Here is a 22118-nt window from a genome sequence, read left to right as displayed (position 1 = left end):
GCCTGGTCTGCACGTCAGAGGCAAAACCAGACTTCCTCAACCACGCATGCCTGCGGATTGTGGTACTTGCCGCCATGGCCCTGCTGATACTGTCAGCAGAATCTAGGCCAGTTTGTAGGGTCTCGCACATCGCATCTTTACCATCCCTGATGATGTTTAAAAATGCGTCCCTTTCCTCTCCTTCTTGGAGGCAGTCAGCCGCTGATGAAGCGCACTCCCAAAGGGTGTGGCTGAACCTAGCGAGCGTACAGGTCGCGTTAATAGACTTTAACGCCATGCTACAGGCAGAAAAAACCTTCTTAGCCATGGCATCATACTTTTTGTCATCCCTATCCTGCGGAGCAGTGGGGTATGCAGATGTGCTGCCTGATGAGGTTGCAGCCTGTACAACCAAGCTCTCAGGAGTAGGGTGTTTTGACAAATATTCAGGGTCAGAACTAGCCACCCTGTATTTTGTTGACAGTTTTTTATTTACTGCCGGGATAATTTCCGGCGTTTCCCAGTTTGTCAAAATCCTTCTCTGTAGAGCAGAGTGAAATGGAACCACAGGATCCTCCTGTGGGCCCTTGTCCAGTATGTCAGTGAGGTCATCCTGCTGAAAGGCAGGAGAAGGTGCAGACCAACCCATAAATTCTATGATTCTAGACATCAGAGCTCTATATGGAGTCTCCGCATGTTCTCCTGGGTCTGGTTTGATAAATTCTGCTTCAGGAGAAGTGTCCAAGCCACTAGCTTCCTGAAGTGCATCCTGAAGATTTTTTAATCTTCCTTCCTCAGAGGCGAAAGTCTCTGGCTCTGGTGATGTGGTCCTCTGTAAATCAATATCTTGGTCTGAATCCTCCCTTTCCTCAAAAATCGAGGTTAAAGGGGGATACATTGGTTTTTGGAATGGTATAAACCCCATTTCCAATGCAGAAGGAGCCATCATCACAGGCCTTGAAAACGTCGATGTCGTCGACACCGACGTGAAAGTACTCGAAGGCGCCGTGAAAAGCGTCGAGAAATGTGTACTAGGCCTCGAAGAACTCGAAAGGATCGGAGTCTTGCTCGAGAACGACGTCGACGTTCTCGGCGTCGAGTCGGAGGTCTTTTGTCTAACCGTTGGCTGTGGAGTAGCCGTGGTTCTTTCCTTCACCGGCGTCGATATCGGCGTCGACGTCGGCGTCGACTCGATCGACTGATGCGCCGATGAATCCTTCGACAACGGCGTCGATGGCGCCGACCTCTGTTTCGAAGGAGTTTTCGACGATGGCGTCGATGATGCTTTATCTCCCGATGGCTCGAGGCGCTTTCGGGTTGACTTTTCCGCCGGGTACTGCGACTCGCGGCGTTTAGATTTTTTGGGTTTTTTACCCGGGGTATCACCCTCAGCTGTCTTCGAGGGGGACGAGGCCGCTTTCTCGAAGACGCTTAGCATCTTTTTCCTGAATTCCTCCCACTCAGCTTGCGAGCTGCGTTTTGTGGGGCAATGAACTCTCTCAGGAGAACTCGACGAAGATGACGAAGGGGATCTCCTACGTCTCTTCTTCGAGTGTCTCGATGTCGACGAGTGGTGGGAGCCACTTCGTGATCTAGATCGAGAGTGTTTTTTATGGTGAGGAGACGAACGTCTCGACTCTACCGAAGAAGCTTTCGAGGAAGTTAAAGTTGACCTACCTCTCTCGAGCTTCCCCCTACGCTCCTTCAAGGCTTTCGCCGTCATGGAAAGGCATTCCTCACACTCCGAACTCTGGTGCGTGATTCCCAGACACCACAAACAGACCCTGTGAGGGTCCGTCAACGACATTTTCTTCCCGCACTCTCGGCACTTTTTGAAACCGGACCGAGGGGTCGTCGGGTCGGAGGAGGATGCCATCGATATCGAGGTAAATAGTAGTTATTATATACGTTATCTTGACGAGAACTGAGCAACGGTGTTCCGAGGCACAACGAAGCGCGGAAAAACGGAACTGAGCAACGGACGCTGCGCGCGGCCTTTATAGGCAGGATGACGTCGACGTCGGCACGGAGGCCGTCGAGGGTCATCGACTCGGCGATCATCGACGCGCAGCGCCCTCTGGCGAAAAAATTTTCCGAGGCCAGCAAAGCTGAAGGATTTCTATCTAAGATAAGGAATACGTCGGAGGACACAATCCCTTCGAAATGTAATTATTAGTGTTGTGTGATATATCTACCCGTTAGTCATTTTTCATAGTGTTTGTGAAAAATAGCACATGGAGCCAATTACCCCTCCCTAAATCCGAATTCTTTTGGTTTATGCACCACCTTTTTCGCCTCATCACTACAAAACTTGTATTAAGGGCCTATATACCATCTCCAAACCATTTACATAAAAAGAACAAGTTACTTACCCCTGGTAACGTTCTTTCAACTGGATGTTCCTCGAACGTATTCCTCATCTTTGACATGTAATGTCCAGCTTCGGCTGCTTCGAAAATAATTTCGTCAGAGGGCGCCCTGCGTCGAGTCGATGTCACTCGAAGGCCTCCGTCAAGGGTGACGTCATCTGATGTTAAAAGTAGCATGCACGGCGCCTGTTATGTATTTCCCTCCTTATGTATCAGAAGCGCCCATATGTACAGCCAGGACAGTACCCAGCCTTGTGGGAACGAGAGCTGCAATAGCAAGGGAAATTCTACAGGGGGGTAGGTGGGGAGGGTGAGGAATATGTTGGAGGAACATACAGTCGAAAGAATGTTAACAGGGGTAAAAGTAACTTGTTCTTCGAATGGATTGTGTCCTCCAATGTATTCCTCATCTTTGACAGACTCCCAAAGCAGTAGCCATGATAGGAGGAGGGAGAAGAATTTAGACATGCAGAACTTTCAGAGGGCAGAATAAAGGACTGCCTTACCAAAAGCAACATCCTGAGCGTGGGAAGTATGCAGAGTGTAATGCCTAGTAAACACGTGTATAGATGACCACATTGCCGCATCACAGAGGTTCCTAATAGGGACCCTTCTCGGCAGAACAGTGGAGGTGGCCATGCCCCTGGTGGAATGGGCATGCAAACCCTCAGGAGGGTCCTTTCCTGTCAGTCTGCAGCATTCAGAAATAGTGAGGATGATCCACCTAGACAAGGTCTGTTTGGAAACAGCCTGGCCCAGTCTATGTCCGGTGTACCCTAAAAAGAGCTGGTCGACCACTCTCAATTTGGACATTCTGGAAATATACAAGCTCAACGCTCTAAGGTCCAACTGATGTAGCCTTTCCTCCTCCTTACTAGGATGCGGTGGAGGGTAGACCGCTGGTAGCACAATTTAATTCCATAGATGAAAGTCCGAAAACAACTTAGGCAAGGAGGGTTTCACCCTCAAAACAACCCTGTCCTTGTGAAATATAGTAAAGGGTGACTTGGAAGAAAGTGCTTGCAACTCGCTCACTCTTCTAGCAGATGTAAGAGCAACTAACAGTATAGTCGTAAAGGTCAACAACCTCAATGGGCATGAGTGCAATGGCTCAAAAGGAGCACCCATCAGAAATTTTAAAACCAGCTTGAGGTCCCACATCGGAACCTGAAAAGTAGAAGGCGGGAACACATTTGTGAGCCCTTTTATAAACTGAGTGACGAGAGGGATCTTAAAATAGGAACATTCCCCTAAAGAGCACTTAAAAATTGAAAACGCTGCCAGGTAGCTCTTAAGGGTACCAATCTGAAGACCTGTGTGTGCCAATGAGAGCAGAAAGTATGGAACATCCGGTATCGTACACTGAAAAGAATCAACATTCTTGCCTCTGCACCAGTCACAAAACTTATTCCAACAGCAACGGTACAGAGACTTTGTTGCTGGCCATCTGGCCGAAAGCAACACCTCCATCACGTCATCCGGGAGGTCCCAATCCTTGTAACTCAACCTTTCAGCAACCAAGCGTGAAGGTTGAGTGTTAACCTCTGGGTGGAGAACCCGACACTCCTCTCACGAGAGAAGATTTTCCCTTTGTGGAAGACAGATGGACATATCCAGAAGGTCTTGGTACCACATTCTCCTGGCCCAATCCGGGGCAATGAGAAACCTGATTACTTGAGGAATGCTGGGACCAGAGGAAACTTTTACAGCAGTGGGAATTCCCAATCCATCAAAAACACGTCTCCTAGAGCTCCTCTCAGAGGAAATTCCCTTGAGCAGTACAGTTCGCCCTTCCGGTTGACACTGGTCGCAAACAGATCCACTTGAGGGGTTCCCTAAAGGGCGAAGATCTTTTGAAGAACCTCTTGAGCTAGTTCCCCACTCGTAGAAGACTGCTCTGTCTGCTCAGAGCATCCGCCGCCGTGTTCTCCTCCCCGGCCAGGTGAACCACCGAGAGGGAGATTCCTTCTTGAATAGCCCAATACCAGAGCTGCATTGCCTCTCTGCACAGTGGTAGTGACCCTACGCCTCCTCTCTTGTTGAGGTAGTGCATGGCCACTGTATTGTCAGTCATCAACAGGGCATTCTTTACGATAGGATATATGATATGGCATTTATAATGCGCCTATATACAAGTGTTTCAAGGTGCGGCGAGGGGAGGGGAACAAAGGGAGGAGGGACAACGATCCTACTAGGCCAGGTGTCATTCAGATCGCAAGTGCGTGGGAAGGATGCAGGGACAGTGCAATACATGGGAATAGATAACAATAAGTAAAGTGACGGACAGCAAGTGGCAAGTGAATGGGTAAGTGCAGACATCAGGTGTCAAGAGCTGGTAGGGGGGCTGTAGGGATCCAGAAACAGTCCAAGTGTGGTGGTTGCTGGGTGGGTATTGCAGGTGTGGGATGCTTGGCGGGGGAGGGACCTACGCCCGAGATCAGAGGGTGTCAAGGTAGCCAGTGCAGTTCTGGTTACAGCCAGGTGGTCAGCAGAGGAGAGGAGGACAAAAAGCAGAAGCAAAGAGAAAGGTTTGGAGGTGCTTCCGGAACCAGAGATGGTTCTCTTCAAGTTTAAGGGAGGCTGTTCCAGAGGCAGGCACCAGCCCAAGAAAGATCTACCACCAACTTGTTGCTTGGAGAAGCGGCTGACTCTGGGGGAGATGGAGGCGGATGAGCGGTGAGCTCAAGAAGGAAGATATTTGGAAAGAGAGAGTTGAAGGTATTGAGGCCCCAGGCCCCAGAAGGCCTTGTGGACGATGCAGAGGGTTTTGTACTGAATCCTCGCAGACACTGGGAGCCAGTGCAGACATTTCAGTACTGGAGAGATATGATCCCAGGGCTTGTGGCCAACGACAAGTCTCGCAGTCCTGTTCTGGATAAGTTGCAGAGGGTGGAGAGTAGACGCAGGCAGATTAGAAAGAGGCTGTTGCAATAGTCCAGCCTAGAGAGAACTAGAGCTCTGGAGACGGTGAGTTTCTGGGGGAAGGAGAGGAAAGAATACCTCTGAGGAGGTGCAGCTGGTAGTGCGACTTCTTTGAGACGTCAGAGATGTGGGGAGAGAAGGAGAGTGGAGACGAAGATGACCCTGAGGTTTTTAGCCTTGCAGGTGGGAGTGGGAGGAGGGCCAAGAGAGCCCAGCCAGAGAGCTACAGGAAAGGAGGCAACGGGTGTGGCGATGAGGAGAATCTCAGTCTTACTGGCATTAAGGCAGATGTCATTAGCGGCACACCACTCCTGAAAATGAGCTGGGTGTCATCCGCATAGTACTGAAAGTTGGGGCAGGGAGCAGCGATGTGGTGGGCAAGGAGTGCCAGGTATTTGTTGAACAGCCAGGGAGAGAGGTTAGACCCCCTGGGGGACACCTCAGGTAGAGAAAAAGATAGAGAGGAAGGACCCAAGATGGACCTAGGAGGGTCGGTCAGAGAGGAAAGAAGCTAGACATGCCAGAGATTGACCAGTGATACCCAGGTTATCACAGATTGTTGAGCAGGATGGCATGATTGACAGTGTCAAAGGCAGAAGAGAGATTAAGCAGGATGAGGACGCAAGGGGTGTTAGAGTCAAGGTTGGAGATGTACAGGAGAGCAGTTTCCGTGCTTCTGGCAGCTCTGAAGCCAGACTGATGCTCATGAAGACAACCAACAGAATCGGTGTGGAGATTTAGCTGAGAGATGGCCAGTTTCTCCAGGAGCTTGCCCAGGAAGGGAGTGATGGAGATTGGGCGATAGTTAGCCTGGCAGGAGGGGTCGGCAGAGGGTTTCTTAAGAGGGTGCACAAGGGAGTGTTTCAGGGGGGATGGGAAGACTCCAGAGGCGAAGGAGTGATTGCAGAAATCAGCCAGGGAAGGAGCCAGGGAGTCGATGTGGTCCTTGATTGTTTGAGGAACAGGCGTGAACCTGTTTCGATAAGACTTTCATAGGTCAGACTTGTCTAGCAACCTTGTCTGCGGAGAACAAGGGAACAGCAGAGAAGGAGGGAGGAGAGGTGGCTGCAGAAGGGCCAGAGGAAGAGCAGGGAGTAGGAGGAGGAAGGGGATGGGAGGAGAGTGAGGACAGGATGTCCTGGGTTTTAGAGATGAAGTGAGAAGCCAGTGCCGTGCAGAGGGCCTGGGAAGGGACAGGAGAGGTAGAGACTGCAGCAGGATTGGCCAGTTCCTTGCAGATTTTAAAAAGTTCAGCCGAGTTGTTATATGCCCCAGAGAGACAGGTTTGGATAGGAGCGCTCTTCTGGGTTACGACAGAGCCAGTATTGCCTTTGCAGCAGGCCAGTTTGTGAGTGAGGCATCCGTCACTACAGTGATCTCCGGCCATGGTTGCCAAAAGTGTTCGCCTTTAAGAACATTTTCCTCGCAGGCCCACCACAGAAGATCCCGTGAGACTCTGGGCGGAATCTGAAGGCGGTCCGACATTCGTCCTGAGAACTACGACCATTGCGATCGGAGGGCACATTGAAGGGTTCGCATTTGCAAGCGGGCCTCTGGTACCAGGAAAATGCAGGCCGTCATGAGGCCAAGCAACCTTAAGAACCTCGAAGGCCGGAAGATTCTGGCCATTCTGGAATTTCGTTACCATCTGGAGAATGTCTTAAGCTCTCACGTTGGGAGGCAAGCACTTTCCCAAGGAAGTATCTAAAAAAGCCCCGATGTACATGAGCTGTTGCAAAGGTCTCATCTGGTCCTTCTTGAAATTGAGGGAGAAGCCCAGCATGTGAAAGGAGTGGCAGGTAACGTTGAGATGATCCAAGGCTTGTTCGGGGGAACACGCTCTGATCAGACAATCATCCAGGACGGGGTTGACGTGAAATCCAGCCCCACCCACCCCCCTCTCCCAGGATGCGCTGCCACCATCATCAGTTTGGGGAATACCCTTGGGGCAGAGGTCAACCCAAATGGCAGGACTCGAAACTGATATTGCGAGCTGACAACGGCAAACTTCAGGTATTTCCTGTGCTGGAGATGGATCGCCACATGAAAATAAGCTTCTTGAAAGTCCAATGACACCAACCAATCCTGAAGGTAGAGGGCCTGAAGGATCTGAGAAAGAGTGACCATCTTGAATTTGTCTTTCCTGAGGAACTTGTTCAAGTATCTCAAGTCCAAGATGGGTCTCAGTATCCAGTCCTTTTTGGGAATCAAAAAATATGGGGAATGCCACCCCTTGTTCCTCTCTGCCACAGCACTGGTTCTATAGCCCTTTTCTCTAGAAGGGTTAAAATCTCCTGCACAAGGAGCGGATCCGGAATCCTCAAAGTGAGTTTCCCCGGTGGACTGGTCTGAGGCTTCCTTAGAAAGGGAAGGCAGTAGCCATGGGCTATTGTTTCCAGAGCCCACGCATCTGAAGTAATGGCTCGCCATTCAAGATGCTGAGAGAGTCTGCCCCCCCACTGGAGAGCAATTGAAGTCTTCAGAGCAGTTTTGAAGCGGCTATTGCAGCGGCCGATGGTAAAGAGGCTGCTGCTGGAGCAGACTTGGCACCTCTACCTCATCCACTACAAGGGACGTTTCGCTGGGCCCTCTGACTGGCCATTCCTCTCACCCTTCCAAATGAGTAGTAGCGAAAAGATCTACCCCTACATGGTTGTCCACCAGAACGAAAAGGCTGAAGTAGCCCAACAGTGGCGCCGAAAGATTTGGCGGCCGTCTTAGAGGTCTGCAACTTCAAGGCTCTCATCAGCCTTGCTGCCAAAAAGATGAGACCCGTCAAATGGCATGTTGAGAAGACGAGCCTGCACATCGGGTGCAAAACCAGGGGTGGTATTTTCGTGTAAGAGACCGGTCAACCGCCGGATTAGTCTCCGAGGTCTCCCAATTCCTGACCACCCTTTTCTGAAGAGCCACATCGAAAGGTAAAACAAGATCCATAGGCGTACCCCTATCCAAAATATCCATAAGATCATCCTGTTCATAAGGTGCTGGAGATCTGGACCAGCCCAAGTATTCCACCACCTTAGAGATAAGGTGCCTATACAAAGAGTCGGCATGCTCCCCAGGTTCCGGCTTGCCGATCTCCAACTCGTAGAGGTATCAATACCACCAAAGTGCGACAGGTCCTGCATCCTACTCTCCTCTGAAATGAGGCACTCTAGCACATTTGGAGTCCCATACTGGAGCCTAAAGGAGCATCCTCTCCATACGAATGTTCCTCTTAAAAAATTGAAGTGAGGTTCCTAAAAAAATCCTTTTTAGGAAGGCGGACACCGTTTTCTGGCATAGAGCCCAGGGGCTTAGAAAGCATCAAAGGAGTCGACTTAGATTTAGCCAGAACCTTCCTTGTTGGGTCAACAGGACCTGGGGACAGAGCTGGTAAACTAGGCCCCACCAGCGTCGACAACGGCACCGAAGACTTGACTGGCGTTGAAGACCCAATGGGCACTATCGATGGCTTCGAATATCGACGACCATATCCTCGGTCTCGAGTGATACTTCGACACCTTGTCTCGAGGCCTCAGGGTCTCTCGATGTGGATCACGCCGTGAACCCGGGCACGCGAGTGTCAGGCCAAGACCGCTCTTTGCTGGCTTCCACAGAAGGCACGGACTGAGCCTTGGCCTGTTTCTCAAAAATCTTCAGCATCTCCAACCAGAAAGCTTCCCACTCTGCCGGTGTAGATCTTTTGGACAGGCAGGTCACCCTCTCTGGGGTACTTCCTGACCAAGACGAGTAAGGCGACCGGCGGTGCCTCCCCTTTGAATGCTTCGCCGAGGAGGAAGAGTGGCAGGCACCACTACGGGACCGCGAGCGCTTGGCTTTCTTCAGACTAAGAGTTGCCCCTCGATTCGCCTGTTAAAAGCCCAGTCGGCTGGGATTTACAGGGCTTGGACACCTTGCCTACCTTCAACTTTCCCTGCCATTCCTGCAAGGCCTTCCCTGTCATGGACTGACATTTTGAGCAGGTATCCGTTTGGTGGCCCTCGCCCAAGATCCGTAATCTACATCTTGGACCTGCACTCTTTACTTTTCTTAAACCCGGAAGGAGGAGTCGTCGGGGTAGAAGACTAAGACATAATCGAAAAGATTGACAACAGTAGTACTTCAGAAGTACGAGGTGCGCAGAGTTTCACGAAGCAAACACGTTCGCGCAAAAACTGAACTGATGCCAACAGGTGCCATGCATACTAATTACAACATTGGATGACGTCACCTACAACGGAGGTCTTCGAGGGACAATCGACTATCAATGCAGGGCGCCTCTGCCAAAAAGATTTCCAAGGCTGGACATTACAACAAAGATTAGGAATATATTGGAGGACACAATCCAACATTTCATATAACATACAATCAATTAAGACTACTCTTGTATACATGTACAGAAAAAATGGCGTTTGGCCATAAATAAATAATTTTTATGCATACTGTAAGTGTAATCTGTGATTGCCATTGTGTGTACTCATTGTGGACCCTTTACAAGCTCACCACCTCTTGGCCTAGACCCTCGTCACTGCTACCTTTTATTGGTTTGGCTACAGCTCCCCAGAGAATATAGGTTGACCTTCTATACATCCGTCCACCAGGCCAGAGTATAGAAAATCAGTCCCAAAATCTATTACCAGCGTTTTGTTGGGCTTCTGGTACTGAAACGTTTTTCCTCTGCAGAAACTGGCCCTGTTTGGCCACCATTGATGTTGCAAGCACAGCCTGGGAAGGACATGCACCTTGTCCCCCCATGACCCGGTTACTTGGGACCAGTTCGCCATCAGAAACTCCTGTAGTGGCATCATGTGAGTCTGCAATGAGGGACTAGGGGGATGCAGGACGTCATTATCTTGAGCAGCTGTATGCATTGGTGCACTGTTCATATTCATTTTTGGTGTGAATGTTTTCAGTAGGACTGCAAGGGCGTTTACTCAGTTGTAGGAGGGATACACCCCGGGTGGAGAATTCTGTTCCAAGGAATGCAAGCTTCTTAGATTGCCGTAAGGAGGATGTTCTGTAATTGATGGTGAAGCCTAATATTTGTAGGAGATGCACTGTTGCTACCATAGAAAGCTGCGTTCCCTTCCTGGATGGAGTACGTACTAGCCAGTCATAAATAAGACTAGACGTGATGGCCCGGGTTTGCGGCGATTGGCCACCACTGGCGCGAGGCACATCGTAAAGGTGTGTGGAGCAGACTTTAGGCTGAATGGAAGCACCCTGAATTGGTAGCGCGACTTGCCGACCATGAACCGGAGATAGTGTCAATCCCTTGGATGGGTGGGGATGTGTAGGTACGCGTCCTGGAGATCCAGGGACATGAGGTAGTCGTGGTGCTGCATTGCTTCTACAACGTGTTGTAGCAAGACCACTTGTGTATAGGCGAGTTACAAATGCCATATAGTGAACCTTCGCCGCTTGATGTATGTGTGTCATGGTCCAAATTGCTCGACTTCCATGGGAGCTGCTGAACGCCTCACAGTCCATCTCTGAATGCTCTGCACCCAGACTTAATACACTGGGTGTTGCAGATCTGCCAGAGGGGAAAGGGGAAGTGGATAAAACAAACACTTCTGACTACTTGCCTTTGCACCCTGTGCAGGAATCACCACATTACTTTCCATGGCATCTTGAATTCTATAACTTTACCAAAACTGCATTTACCTGCATTTTCCTCTGCCTCCAGCCCAGAGGAAAATCTTTTAGCCAAACCCTGTTGTAGAACTTGTAAACTGAACAGTAAAGTTTTGACTAAAGAAACCAAAACGTACTGTAGTACTTGAAATCAAATTATAAAATGTACTTTTTCCTAGTCCAGGTTTTCACCTGTTTTCAAGACTGTATACATCCCATTTACCAAAATGTTTCCTTCGAATGGCTATTTATTTCAGTCTTAATTTCTAGTTGCTTGAATCAACCTAAATTGCTTACAGTTTATTTCTTTATAGTTACATTTACTTTGCAACCTTTCAAAAGATGAACATTCTGTATTTGTAGTCTCTGTACATTGAAAACCCATCAGTGCACACCTTGGAAATACAAATACCATACTTGAATTAAAAAATGGCCGACGGGCATTCCTGGGCAATAGTTGGTCCTTCGTGTTACTAAGAATTACACAAGGGTTTGGGTTGCTTAGCATAAGTAAATGGATTATGCCCAAGCATAAACTGGTAACACGAAAAAAGGGGTGGGTGGGCAGGCAAACCCTAGCGTCAATACGCCAATGAGCATATATATGGTTTGTGGATTATCTTATATGTCTCAAGGGAGTGGGGGAGAATGAGGGCAACAGTCTCCCGTCATGCTGTAGAATGCTGTTACTAACTTATTGCGTGTTCTACAGATAACAAAATGTGTCTGGGCTGGTCATAAAGCAGTAGAATAGTATGTCACAAAAAGGACAGAAGGTTCTAACTGTCCCTGCCTCTATAAGGTACTATCCCTAATCAGTGCTGGTGGGCCACCTGTCTAATAGTCGATAGAAAAAGAAAGTAATTTACTAAATTTTAAACTGGTCTTTACTTCCGTTCTAAGAGGCTTGATAGACTAATGGCCCAGACATTGTTGTATTCAGGGCTATACAAAGTGTAGATGGGACAGGTAGCGTTGGTCAAAGAACCCTTGCTTCTGATTAATTTAAAATTAAGGGATACTAGTTGGGCAAAATTATTATTTTATTGGGCATTACTGGAGGTAGTGAACCCTGGTTAAAAGGTTATGTCCAACTCTGGACTAGATGTTACTAGTTTATGACCCATTAGGCCCACCAGTACTCCTAGAGCCCTCCAACCTGCAAGTCCAGCAAAGGAAAGGGCAGGCACTGTTAACCAACCCACAAGCCTTACTATCCATACAGGAACTCTTCACTGCAGAGGATGATCACCCAGCTTGATGCAGCACTGAGGCCAGTGATACCGTCCTTCCAACCTCTACCTCAACCAACGGTGCTGTAACCTTCTCCTCCCAGACCCAGATCTTTATCACGATGAATCTCAGCAAGGTCCTCCAGAGGACCATCTCAAACCATGTCCGTTTCCCCCGGCATCACCTGGGCTTCAAGTACATCACCGGCACGAACCTGGGCCTCACGAAAAAGAAGGGGAACTGACGGATGCATATACAGACTATGTCTTCCTCACAACCCCCCCCCACCGCAGCGGGACTACTATTGGGACACTGATTCCCCACAGGAATTCCCTAAGACGAGGAGTCAGCAAAATAGTCACTCCCCCCCACCCCCGGACGACATCACAGGGTTTCATTCCACCATCATGAAGATGTGCATAGAGTTTGGCCCCCTCAGCTCAGAATAGGAGTGCTTTTTATTTGACCATTTGGTAAAGGGGAGGAAGGCGGTTGCCTCACTGCCCATCTTTGACCAGGTCTGACGAGAGGGACTTAAGACAATGAAACGCCCATTCACAACACAAACGCTGATTGAAAGGTCGCCTTGATAAAAAGTACAACCTGCCGGAAAATGCACCTAAATGCTTCACTTCTCATCAGTCACCCGAGTAGGTAGTCTCAGAGGCAGCAAGACATAAGAGAAAATCTGAGAAGTAGTGCGCTGTACAACTGGATAATGGGGCATTTTTGGGAAAAAGGTCCTAGCAATTGGGGCCACAACAATAAAAGCAGCCAACTTCCTGACCATCATCGCTAGGTATGATAGTAATGTGGCATAAATTAACTCCAATTCTCGAACATCTGCCGGAGGAAAAATGAAATGAGGCAAAAATCGATCCTAAAGGAAGGGGAGGAGGCCTCCAACCTGGGGATCAACATGGCAGTGGACCTGGCGGAAATAGTCTTTAAGCAGATGGCCAACAGGGCAGTCCTGACTAGACTAGCGTGGAGTGGCTCTAATGCACGGACCTCCGATCTGATGTCCACCACAAAGTAGTGGGCATGCCCTTTAAGCAATGAGCCTTTTGGTCCAAAGATCAACTAAGCTCTTAAAACAATCAAGACGGACACGTACACAGTTGTATCCTTCATGCCCTTACAGAACAGTCGGCCGTTTTGTCAGTTTAGCGACACCTAGGGCAGAACATGGACGTCTTCGAAGCAGGGGGAAGACCATACTTCAGGGGCTCAGCATATTACTCCCAGGGGTACAAGAAAGCATGCAAGGGATACGAGATGTCCAAGGAATCTAAGCAGCGCCAGCGCTGGTAGCGCCCTTCCGGATCCCAGAGGGGACGGCAAGGAAAAGCCCAACAGTAACTATGCATTCCACGGCGCCGGAGGGAGGATCTTCAGGTTTTCCCAAAACTGAGAAAAATAAACAAATGGGTGCTGGATGTGGTATTGTACAGGCACCTACTGGAATTAAAGCAAAACACCACCTCCCATACCTCCAGACCGCCAACCACAGGCACTTAAGACCGCACTTCTAGAAGAAGTGCAGCTCATGCGGCAAAACAGGGCCATTGAAAATGTCTTCAGGGAACTCAGGGGGCAGGGTGTATACTCCCAGTGTTTCTTCATCCGCAAGCCGGACAGAAAATGGAGGCCCATTCTGGATTTACTGCGGTAAAATAAATCGTCGGGGTTATGGGAAGGGTTGGGGCTAGGCCTCGGCAAGGTACTAGGATGAATAGGTGTGGGAGGTTTCCGATGAGTGCTGGGTGTTGGGGAAAGCATATGAGGTTTCCTACTTTCCTTAATGGTCTTTCTCAGAGTGCTCAAAATGGCAGATTGGGCTCCAACACAGACCAAGATGGTGGTTTTGCTCAGCAGTGATCCAATTTAGATTGAGGGCTGATTGGAAGTTCTGACTGTAACCAACTGCCTTTCATCAATGAACCTAGAAGAGCAGGGATGTCTTTTTGAGAACTCCTCCACTGAGGCCTAGTCTTGAAGCAACAGGAAATTCATGAAACCGAAAGTGTGGAGCGAAGAATTCACATTTACATTAATCTGGTGGGAGCGCAGCGCTTAGGAGAGCATTGCTCAAGTTTATGGACTAGATGCCGATTGGCCTGCCTCTTCCTGTGCTTTCCCGCCCAATTGGCCTTCCTCTGGGATGGGTCTCCCTGGTGTTGGTGGCCTGGTTGGTTGGTGCCTCCACATGTATCATAACCGACTGTTCTGACCCTTTGGCTTGTTGATGTGTCTCGAAGTCTGTTGATTCCGTACTGTAATATCTCATCTGGAATTGGGGAGACCTGACGTATGGGTTCGGGCAGTTGTTGGCCACTTTCTGGAGGTGTCAACTTGTTTGGCGAGGAGGCTGCCCTGACTGCTCCTGGGGATGTTTTCGTTTCTCAGTCGACAAGGGTGTCATTGACAAGCTATCCTTTTGTGGTTGCTCGAGTCCTGGGATTTCTCCTTCCCACTGCGGTCCTTGTGGGCAGAGAAGTGTCCATGCCTGTGGTCTTTTTCCATGGTCTTCGCCAATATGGTTTTATGGAGCATTGTGGATGAGCCGCCCTTGTGGAGTGTTGTGGACGAGGCAGTTTTGTGCGGCGTCGTCGATGGGCTAGCTGCCCTAAGTTTTGGCCAGCGAGCCGCCCTTGTGTTATGCATCGACGGGCCCACCTTATTTGCCTTTTGCCGCTCTTTCAGTCAACAAGGTTGAAGTATGCTTGTGCTTATCGATGGGCTTAGTCGACAATTGTTTATGCACTTTTGGTGCAGTCGACAAGGGGCTTGTGTCTACGGCCGTGGTGGTCTCCGCTAGCCTCAGGTGTTGCAGGTGCTCCCTGTGCCCCCGCCACCCCTGCTAGAACCAGTGGTGAATGACGTGGTCTTGTATTCTGCCACTGACCTTAAATTGTGCCTGTGTTTCCGTTTTTGACTTGCCGCCTTCTGTCCCAGTGACAACATATCTTCTCCATGTGCCAGCCTCTCTGGCCCCTTGGAGAGCCTCTTCTCACCCACCGTGGACAGCTCTTAGCCATGGGCGACTGGTCTTTTTCGGCGGTTGCTCTTCAGACTTTATCCTTTCCTTCAACCGCTGTAGTTTCCCTGCGGAGTGGCTATACCTTTGGTCCATTCGATGTCAGAGTACTCTGGGTACTTCCACTTCACTGAGCCAGCAGCCCAGCCTTTGGGTTTTATCTTTGAGTGTCTTAGAACTGAGACCTCTACAGATAGTGCAGTTGTCAACCATGTGGTGGGGGTATAAGCAGTTGGAGTGTTCATCTCGCTCACATACATTTTTCAGGCCGCGGTGGCAGAGGCCGTAAAAAGGGGTCTTTTGCCCTCCATCCCCACTGAGTCACACGTTGATATTGTAGACTGGATGGCCGAATTTGTCGAGAACAAGAAAACTTTCAAATTCATTTTACCTAGAATATTTGACGAAAACCAGGACTCCCTCAGCTTCAACATTCGGTTAGAATCTGAGGGGAAGAGGAAAGTCTAGTCTGTGGCTACTCGAGGTCCCATTGGTGGGGCCCAAAAATACCCATAACAAGGGTGTTAGACTAAAACATGTAGGTTCTTCTTGCGTATAGCAAGGGGAATCAATAGGTAAAAAAGGATTCCAAGCCTGACGGGGAATATTCACAGAATGTGAATCTAAGAAAGAACCAATACTTTAACAGGGGTGTGTATGCCAAAAGGAGCCAAAGCTTATCCAGTACCACCACAGCAGGATCATCAGCAGTCTTCATGCAAGTTCCAAACAGATCTAAGGAATGGACAGGGTCACAATATGACACATTCACACTGTCTGGCGAAACCACCAATGGGCACGTTTGCAGACAAGCTTAACAGCCAAACACGCAGGCACACCCACACATGTGGATTAGTTTGAAAGAGGAGGCCCATTTTGAATCTTTAAACTCAGGATGCCTTTATGGACTCGAAGGCCAATTTCAGGAAACTGCCATTTTGGCTGTGGTACACCCAAAGGACACGTGCAATTAATTTACAGAACCAGCTCTGTTGGAGGGTTCCAAGAAGCCACCCTAGTTAAATAAGGTAATTGACATTTAGTTCCAGCCAAACTCAAGGTAATGCAGACGGAGTAGTAAGTCAGACTTAATGGACTTTGGGGTGGTGTAGCAGTACATTCAACCCACCTGTAGTCAAATAAGATCAGGAACACACAAGTAAAGCATATACTAATTTATTAGACCTTAAAACACAAAGCAAGTAAAGTCAAGTACAGCAGTTATCAGTTAAACAACTAGAAACACATGTACACAGTTGAACTCAAAATTAACATCTCACTTTTTCCTGCTTAGAGTTGTTCCTGCTTTAATGATTAACACAATTCTTACTGTGTTTGTCTAAAATGAGAAAACTGTAATCATATACCTTGCACTCTAATTAGAAGGCCTCTATAGCTTAAGCAGTCCTTCCCTACCAGGTAAGTAGGCCTAGTCACTCAGTCAAATGTCCAGGTAAGTAGCAGCATGGAGAGCAGGCTGTCTTAGAATTAACACCCTTTGGTAAAGCCACCAACAGGTTGGACAGTTCCAGGGAAAGGCACCTTTTAGAAGGTAAATAGAATGTTTTTAGGGGTCCTAATCCCAGCACACTAGGGGGGTTACACCGGGGAATACTCTGACCAGAAGTCCACTGATCACAACCAGGCAAGAAAGACTTAAGCAGTGGCTTTTACACATTAGGATATGAGGGAGGCTGAGAAAAGTGGTATGCAGGCTTGCGCCCTGCACTCTGATTTTCTAAGTGAACACCCCTAAAGGTAGTTAATCACTAGGGCCACTTCTGTTCCAGTTTCAGGTGGTCCAGGGGCCGCGAGTGCTGTGGCTGAAGTCTGCTTCTGGATTGGGTCTGGCTAGATGGTGGCAGGAAAACTCAGGTACTTCAGGAGAGCAGCAACAGCAGTTCGACAGGAGAGGAGTCCGACCTTCTCTGCCCCTCAACCGCCTCCCAGGACACAGAAGACAGGCAACAGCAAAGTTCACACCCCATCAGGTGGCTGAGGGCAGGACACGTGAAGCAAAGACTCCACTCCAGGAAGGCCCCAATCCATGCAGGAGAGCAGCTTCAGCAGGAAGGAGGTTCTTAGGCCACAGATTGCCAAGCTGCAAGCTCCAACTTGCGGCTGCGACGATGGACTGGATGTGCCCGTTAAACTGGACAGCCCACATTATGGTCATGGGACACGAGACAGCAGGTTTCTCGTGCAGGGATCTGGACTGGTTAGATTCCACCAGTCCAAGGGTTGAAGCACTTACTAGGATCTTCATGGACCATTGCCAGAGAGGCAGTCCTTTCACAGGGTCTTCTGCAGAGGACAGCTAGCACTGCCAAAGCGGTCTTTCTGGTCTTCAACAGTGCTTCTCTTCCTCAGGATCTTGGCTCCAGTCGACTGAACAGCTGCAGGAACTCCTTCTGCCATCTTATCACAATGTGGACCGGGGAATGCGTCATCTTTCCAATGGCAAGGATCTACACCATTCAAACTAACCAGGGCTGCCAATCTTGGAAGCCTCTTGCCTCGCATTTGCCCAGCAAAAGAAAACTCCTGGCCAAGTTACACATGCCTACCCAGGAATTCATGTTGGATTCTGCCAAAGTGCATGCCTTCTATAGCACTTCCCCACAAGAGAAGAAAAGGAAAATGGCAAAGAAAAAGACGGCCAATTGCAGGGTTAAAACTGCATTGCACAGACATTGAGTATATGGTACTTAAAATGGCAATATGTAGTTAACACAAACTTGCACACTAGTATAATGAAAAAAAACAGAAAATCTGCTGCTGTCCTAGGGACATCAAAAAGGTAACAAAAACGTTAGAGAAAAAAGGGGATACACAATATCCCTGAAGCACTACATGGTGAGGTGTGCTACATTGAAATGCCGGATTCGTACTACACTGGTAGCCATAAAGGTTGACCAGTGCACCCAAAATAAGTGAGCTGGGCAAGGAAAGGAACTTCCAAATGCCAGGACAGAGGTTCAAGCAACAGGAAATAGCTGGAGGGTTCCATTGAGGTCAATGGAAACAAAGTTGCAAAAATAAATCTTTCCAATAGACATAACAAAATGGCCAGGGTTAGGATTTAGAAACATACATTAGTACCCAAATGGCTTCCATATATGCTCTACAAGATTCTTAGAATGTAATCTAGTAATCTATGCTAGTAATCACCCAATTCTAATTACTATTCACATGCAATGTAATTTTCTTTATTTTCATTTTTGAACCGACTACGGTCTTCCAAAGGGCCGTCCACTGCACAGAGCTTCAACGCGATAAACATGGTAGTCTCTATACAAAATTCATACATATGTGCATTTGGCTACTAATGCTGCAATAATACAGCAGCTATGAACTTACACGACCAAACCCCCCTTCAGGTGAACGAATCACCCAGTGACCAGAATGCAGGGCTTAACAAGCGCTCCTGCCCTGGTAGCCACATGGGCTACTTGAGAGCAGCATCCCAATAGGATTTGCAGTGAAAGGGGAACTTCAATATAAGTTCCTGAACTAAAAAAGGACAGTCCAGCAAAACGTTTAGGAAACCCACATCAAGGTAAAAATATCCCCCGAAAAAGGAATTCTGGCTAGTGAAAAAAAAAGCACTTGGAAACAAGCATGCCATCCTAGATCATGGTCTGAGAATGGAAAAGTTGGTGGCTCCCTGAATACAGAGCATTATGGTAAGAAGCAAGACCAACTTGCAGAACATCATTAAGTACCAGGTGCCTTTCGAGGAAATGGAATTTATAAAGCATTTTTCAAATTTAATGCACCTGTTTAAGGCCCAGCCCAACTACTCTAGATCATTTTAAGAAACATCGACATAGGATCTATTGCTTGATAGTTTGTTTCATCCATTTACTCAAACAAAAAGCAACAAGCAAAAACTCAATAGAACACTGCAAAGTGCCCCACTCCATTATCCTTACCAGAGTCTGGAAGCGTGGCATTTGATGTGCATGGTGTGTCCAGCTTTTCAAAGGCAGCCTCTATAGCTTGACTGAATGAGTTCTGAAAACTGGGAACAGGTATCCTGTCTGAACTGTCACTTTCAACATCACTGTCCGCAGGTACAGGAGGAGCCAAACTGTTCTCCTCTGAAAAGCAAGGTTATTCAAAATCAAAAGTGTACTGTGACCAAACACAATATGCTGTGCATCAGTTCCATGTTACATACATTCAAGAGAAAATATCAGGTCTCAGGTTCTCCAGACTCCAACAACAGTACTTGACACGGTCTGCGAACCCGGAAGGCTGCAGGTAGCTATCATCAGGATACTCTCCATGGTTACCCCCAGAACATCTGGCCCTTTAAGATATACACAATGTCTGTATAGCCAATAACTTAAAAGCTTTGGATCAGAAGCTTGACTGGGTGGCTCTACCCATTTAAGGCTCCTAACCACTATTCCACAGATGAGTTTGTATAAACTAAAAAACAAACATTTGCATGTTCCAAACCTTATAGTTTTAGAAGTGGGAAGACTGCCAAGTGTACACTGGGGAGAAGGTCAAACAGGTAATCTATCCCAAAATATATTTGTATGGCACAGCCTAACTGGAGGAGTCGCTAGCGGAAGCCAATTTTAGTAAGGCACAAAAATAGAAAGTCTTAAAAAAATAAAAAGCTGGGACAAAAACGGAACTCCCAGAAGCTGGCGTTACATAATGCTTATATTCAGCTGAGGGACCAGTGAGAACATTCTGTTGAACCGGCACCTAAGTCACTCGACTGCAACAGTATTAGCATTCATATATCTGATACATTACTCACCGTAATCGTATGTGTGATGCCTGTATCTGCTTAGATTCACATGCTATGCATAGGTCAACATCTAGTGGTAGCCGCAGAGTATTACAATTTTTGTTTTCGAAACTCTAAAAGGGACCTCGAGAGGGCGTGCCAGTAATACTATCCCTAGTGTGATGTCCACTATACCCATGGTCCTTCAAGCGTCGAGGTCCCTCAGATTGGTTTGCTTCTGATATGAGATAGCATTAAGTGTAGCGTGAGTACAGATGTAATAAAGCAGATAAGCCAGAAAACATCTATGCACCATCTACGCAACAGGGGTGGAAGGGTGGTCGCATGGGAATCTAAGCAGATACAAGCATCAGAAATACCATTACGGTGAGTAATGGATCCCTTCTGAGGCTTGTGGATCTACTTCAATCACATGCTATGCAAAGATTAGCAAGCAGTGTCTGAAGAAGGTGGTGGGTTGTGAGAAAGTACAGCGGCAAATAGATGTTTTAGCACCGCTTGTTCCACCTGTGCATCTGCTTTAGAATGTGTCAATGCAGTAGTGCCGAGTAAAAAGTATGTATAAGGTTCCATGTAGCTGCTTTGCAAATGGCGTCCAGCGGGACGTTTACAATAAAGGCCAAAGTAGCTCCTGTACCCCTGGTAGAGTAGGCACTTGGTGTGAAAGGCAGAGATCGAGGTGGATAGAGAGTAGCAGAGCTGTATGCATTTCACTATCCATCTGTAGATGGCGTTTATTTTAAACGTGATCATCTTCCCTGCCAGGTGCTATGGAGACAAACAGTTTGTTTTTCATAGGGTTTTTGTTTACATAGTAATGAACCGCCCTCCTTACAGCTAGCGTATGGAGGTTTTTCCCAGCCGAGCTTGGAGGGTTTTGAAAGAAAGCAGGTAGTTCAATGGACTGGTTGACATGGAACTTGGATATGAACTTATGGAGGCGATAGCCACCAGAAAAGCCGTTTTATATGTTAAGTGTTTAAGGCTGGATTTGTGCATAGATTCAAAGGGGGGGGCCCATGAGCTTTGTGAGTAACATTTATATGCCACCATGTGTGTGGGTTTGAAATGGGGGTAAAGCCTTTTTACCTCTTCAATGAATGCCTTAATGACAGGGACTTTCCACCAGGCCCTGTAAGGATATTTGGCATGTTACAGCACTACTGCACAAGTAGCATTACAGCACTACTGCACAAGTAGCATTACAGCACTACTGCACAAGTAGCATTTTTTTTTTGCAGCACCACCACAAGGGTGCGGTGCATTGCTATATGGGTTAGCAGATTAACAAGGAAAGACAGGCTATTCAGTCAAAAAACGATTTTAACATATAAGATGCAAAGCTATTTTTACAGTTAAAAGCACACGTGTTCATTTAAAAATGCACACTATTTTTCACCTGAAATGCCTATATTGCTAGAGACACATTTGAAAATTAACAGCTAATCTATTAACAATTAACCTGACTAATAAAACCTTATTTTAATATAACCCACTAATAAAATGTGTTCTCTACTGCAGAATTAGGCATACTTTGAAAACCATTTAAATGAGTCTGCAGATTTTTCTCTTCTCTGCCTGATTCTCCGTGTTGTTGTGCACAGTAACTGCAGGAGGAAGGAAGTCAGATTTGCAACAATTGCAAATGTATAAGCGAAGCTATTGTTAAAGAGTAGGAGGATGAGAGATGATGGATTTCATTGGAACACGTCATAAAGAGGGCTGAGAGGAAAGTTTTAGTGGGCAGGAGCAGGGAAAAAGACAGGGAGACATCTTTCTGCACTACTGGGGAGAAGACCTGGCTGTGGGGGTGTCCTGCTGCAGTCGAGACTGGGGAAAGCTGAAAGAATTACATTTCCACTGGCAGAGGCTGTCCTATCTGAAAAAGCTGAGAATTCCAGGCAATGACCCCGGCTTGAGAAGGCAAGCGTCCCTTTTCGTTGGAGTTAAGCCAAGAGAGCCACATTCACAGAGAGAATCCTCTAAACAGATAAGGTAATTACCTAACTGGGGGAGCTGTGTGTGTGCACGAAAGTATGCAGTCAGTGTAGAAAAATGAAAGTCCCGTGCGTGTCTTAATCAAGTGCTAATGTTGCAATTTAAGTTCTGTTCTCCGCCACTATAATTGCAGTGTGTCATTGAAAATGCTTTGATTGTTCCCTTTTATTGCTGTAAAGAATGA

At 47.7% G+C, this 22118-nt stretch overlaps 1 protein-coding gene across 2 annotated transcripts in view; it reads right to left on the bottom strand.

Annotated features, from left to right (window-relative positions):
• The window catches only part of RNF10 (ring finger protein 10), a 776216-nt gene that overhangs the window by 140133 nt on the left and 613965 nt on the right, over window positions 1-22118 (bottom strand). For both annotated transcript variants that reach the window (XM_069619770.1, XM_069619769.1), the window contains one exon: window positions 19101-19268. In XM_069619770.1, coding sequence (XP_069475871.1) covers window positions 19101-19268 — 168 coding nt within the window. The remainder of the gene's footprint in view (window positions 1-19100; window positions 19269-22118) is intronic.

This window comes from Ambystoma mexicanum, chromosome 10 (genome assembly GCF_040938575.1).
Source record: "Ambystoma mexicanum isolate Mex_15411 chromosome 10, UKY_AmexF1_1, whole genome shotgun sequence".
NCBI classification, from domain to species: domain Eukaryota; kingdom Metazoa; phylum Chordata; class Amphibia; order Caudata; family Ambystomatidae; genus Ambystoma; species Ambystoma mexicanum.
This window is presented reverse-complemented; position numbering and strand designations above follow the sequence as displayed.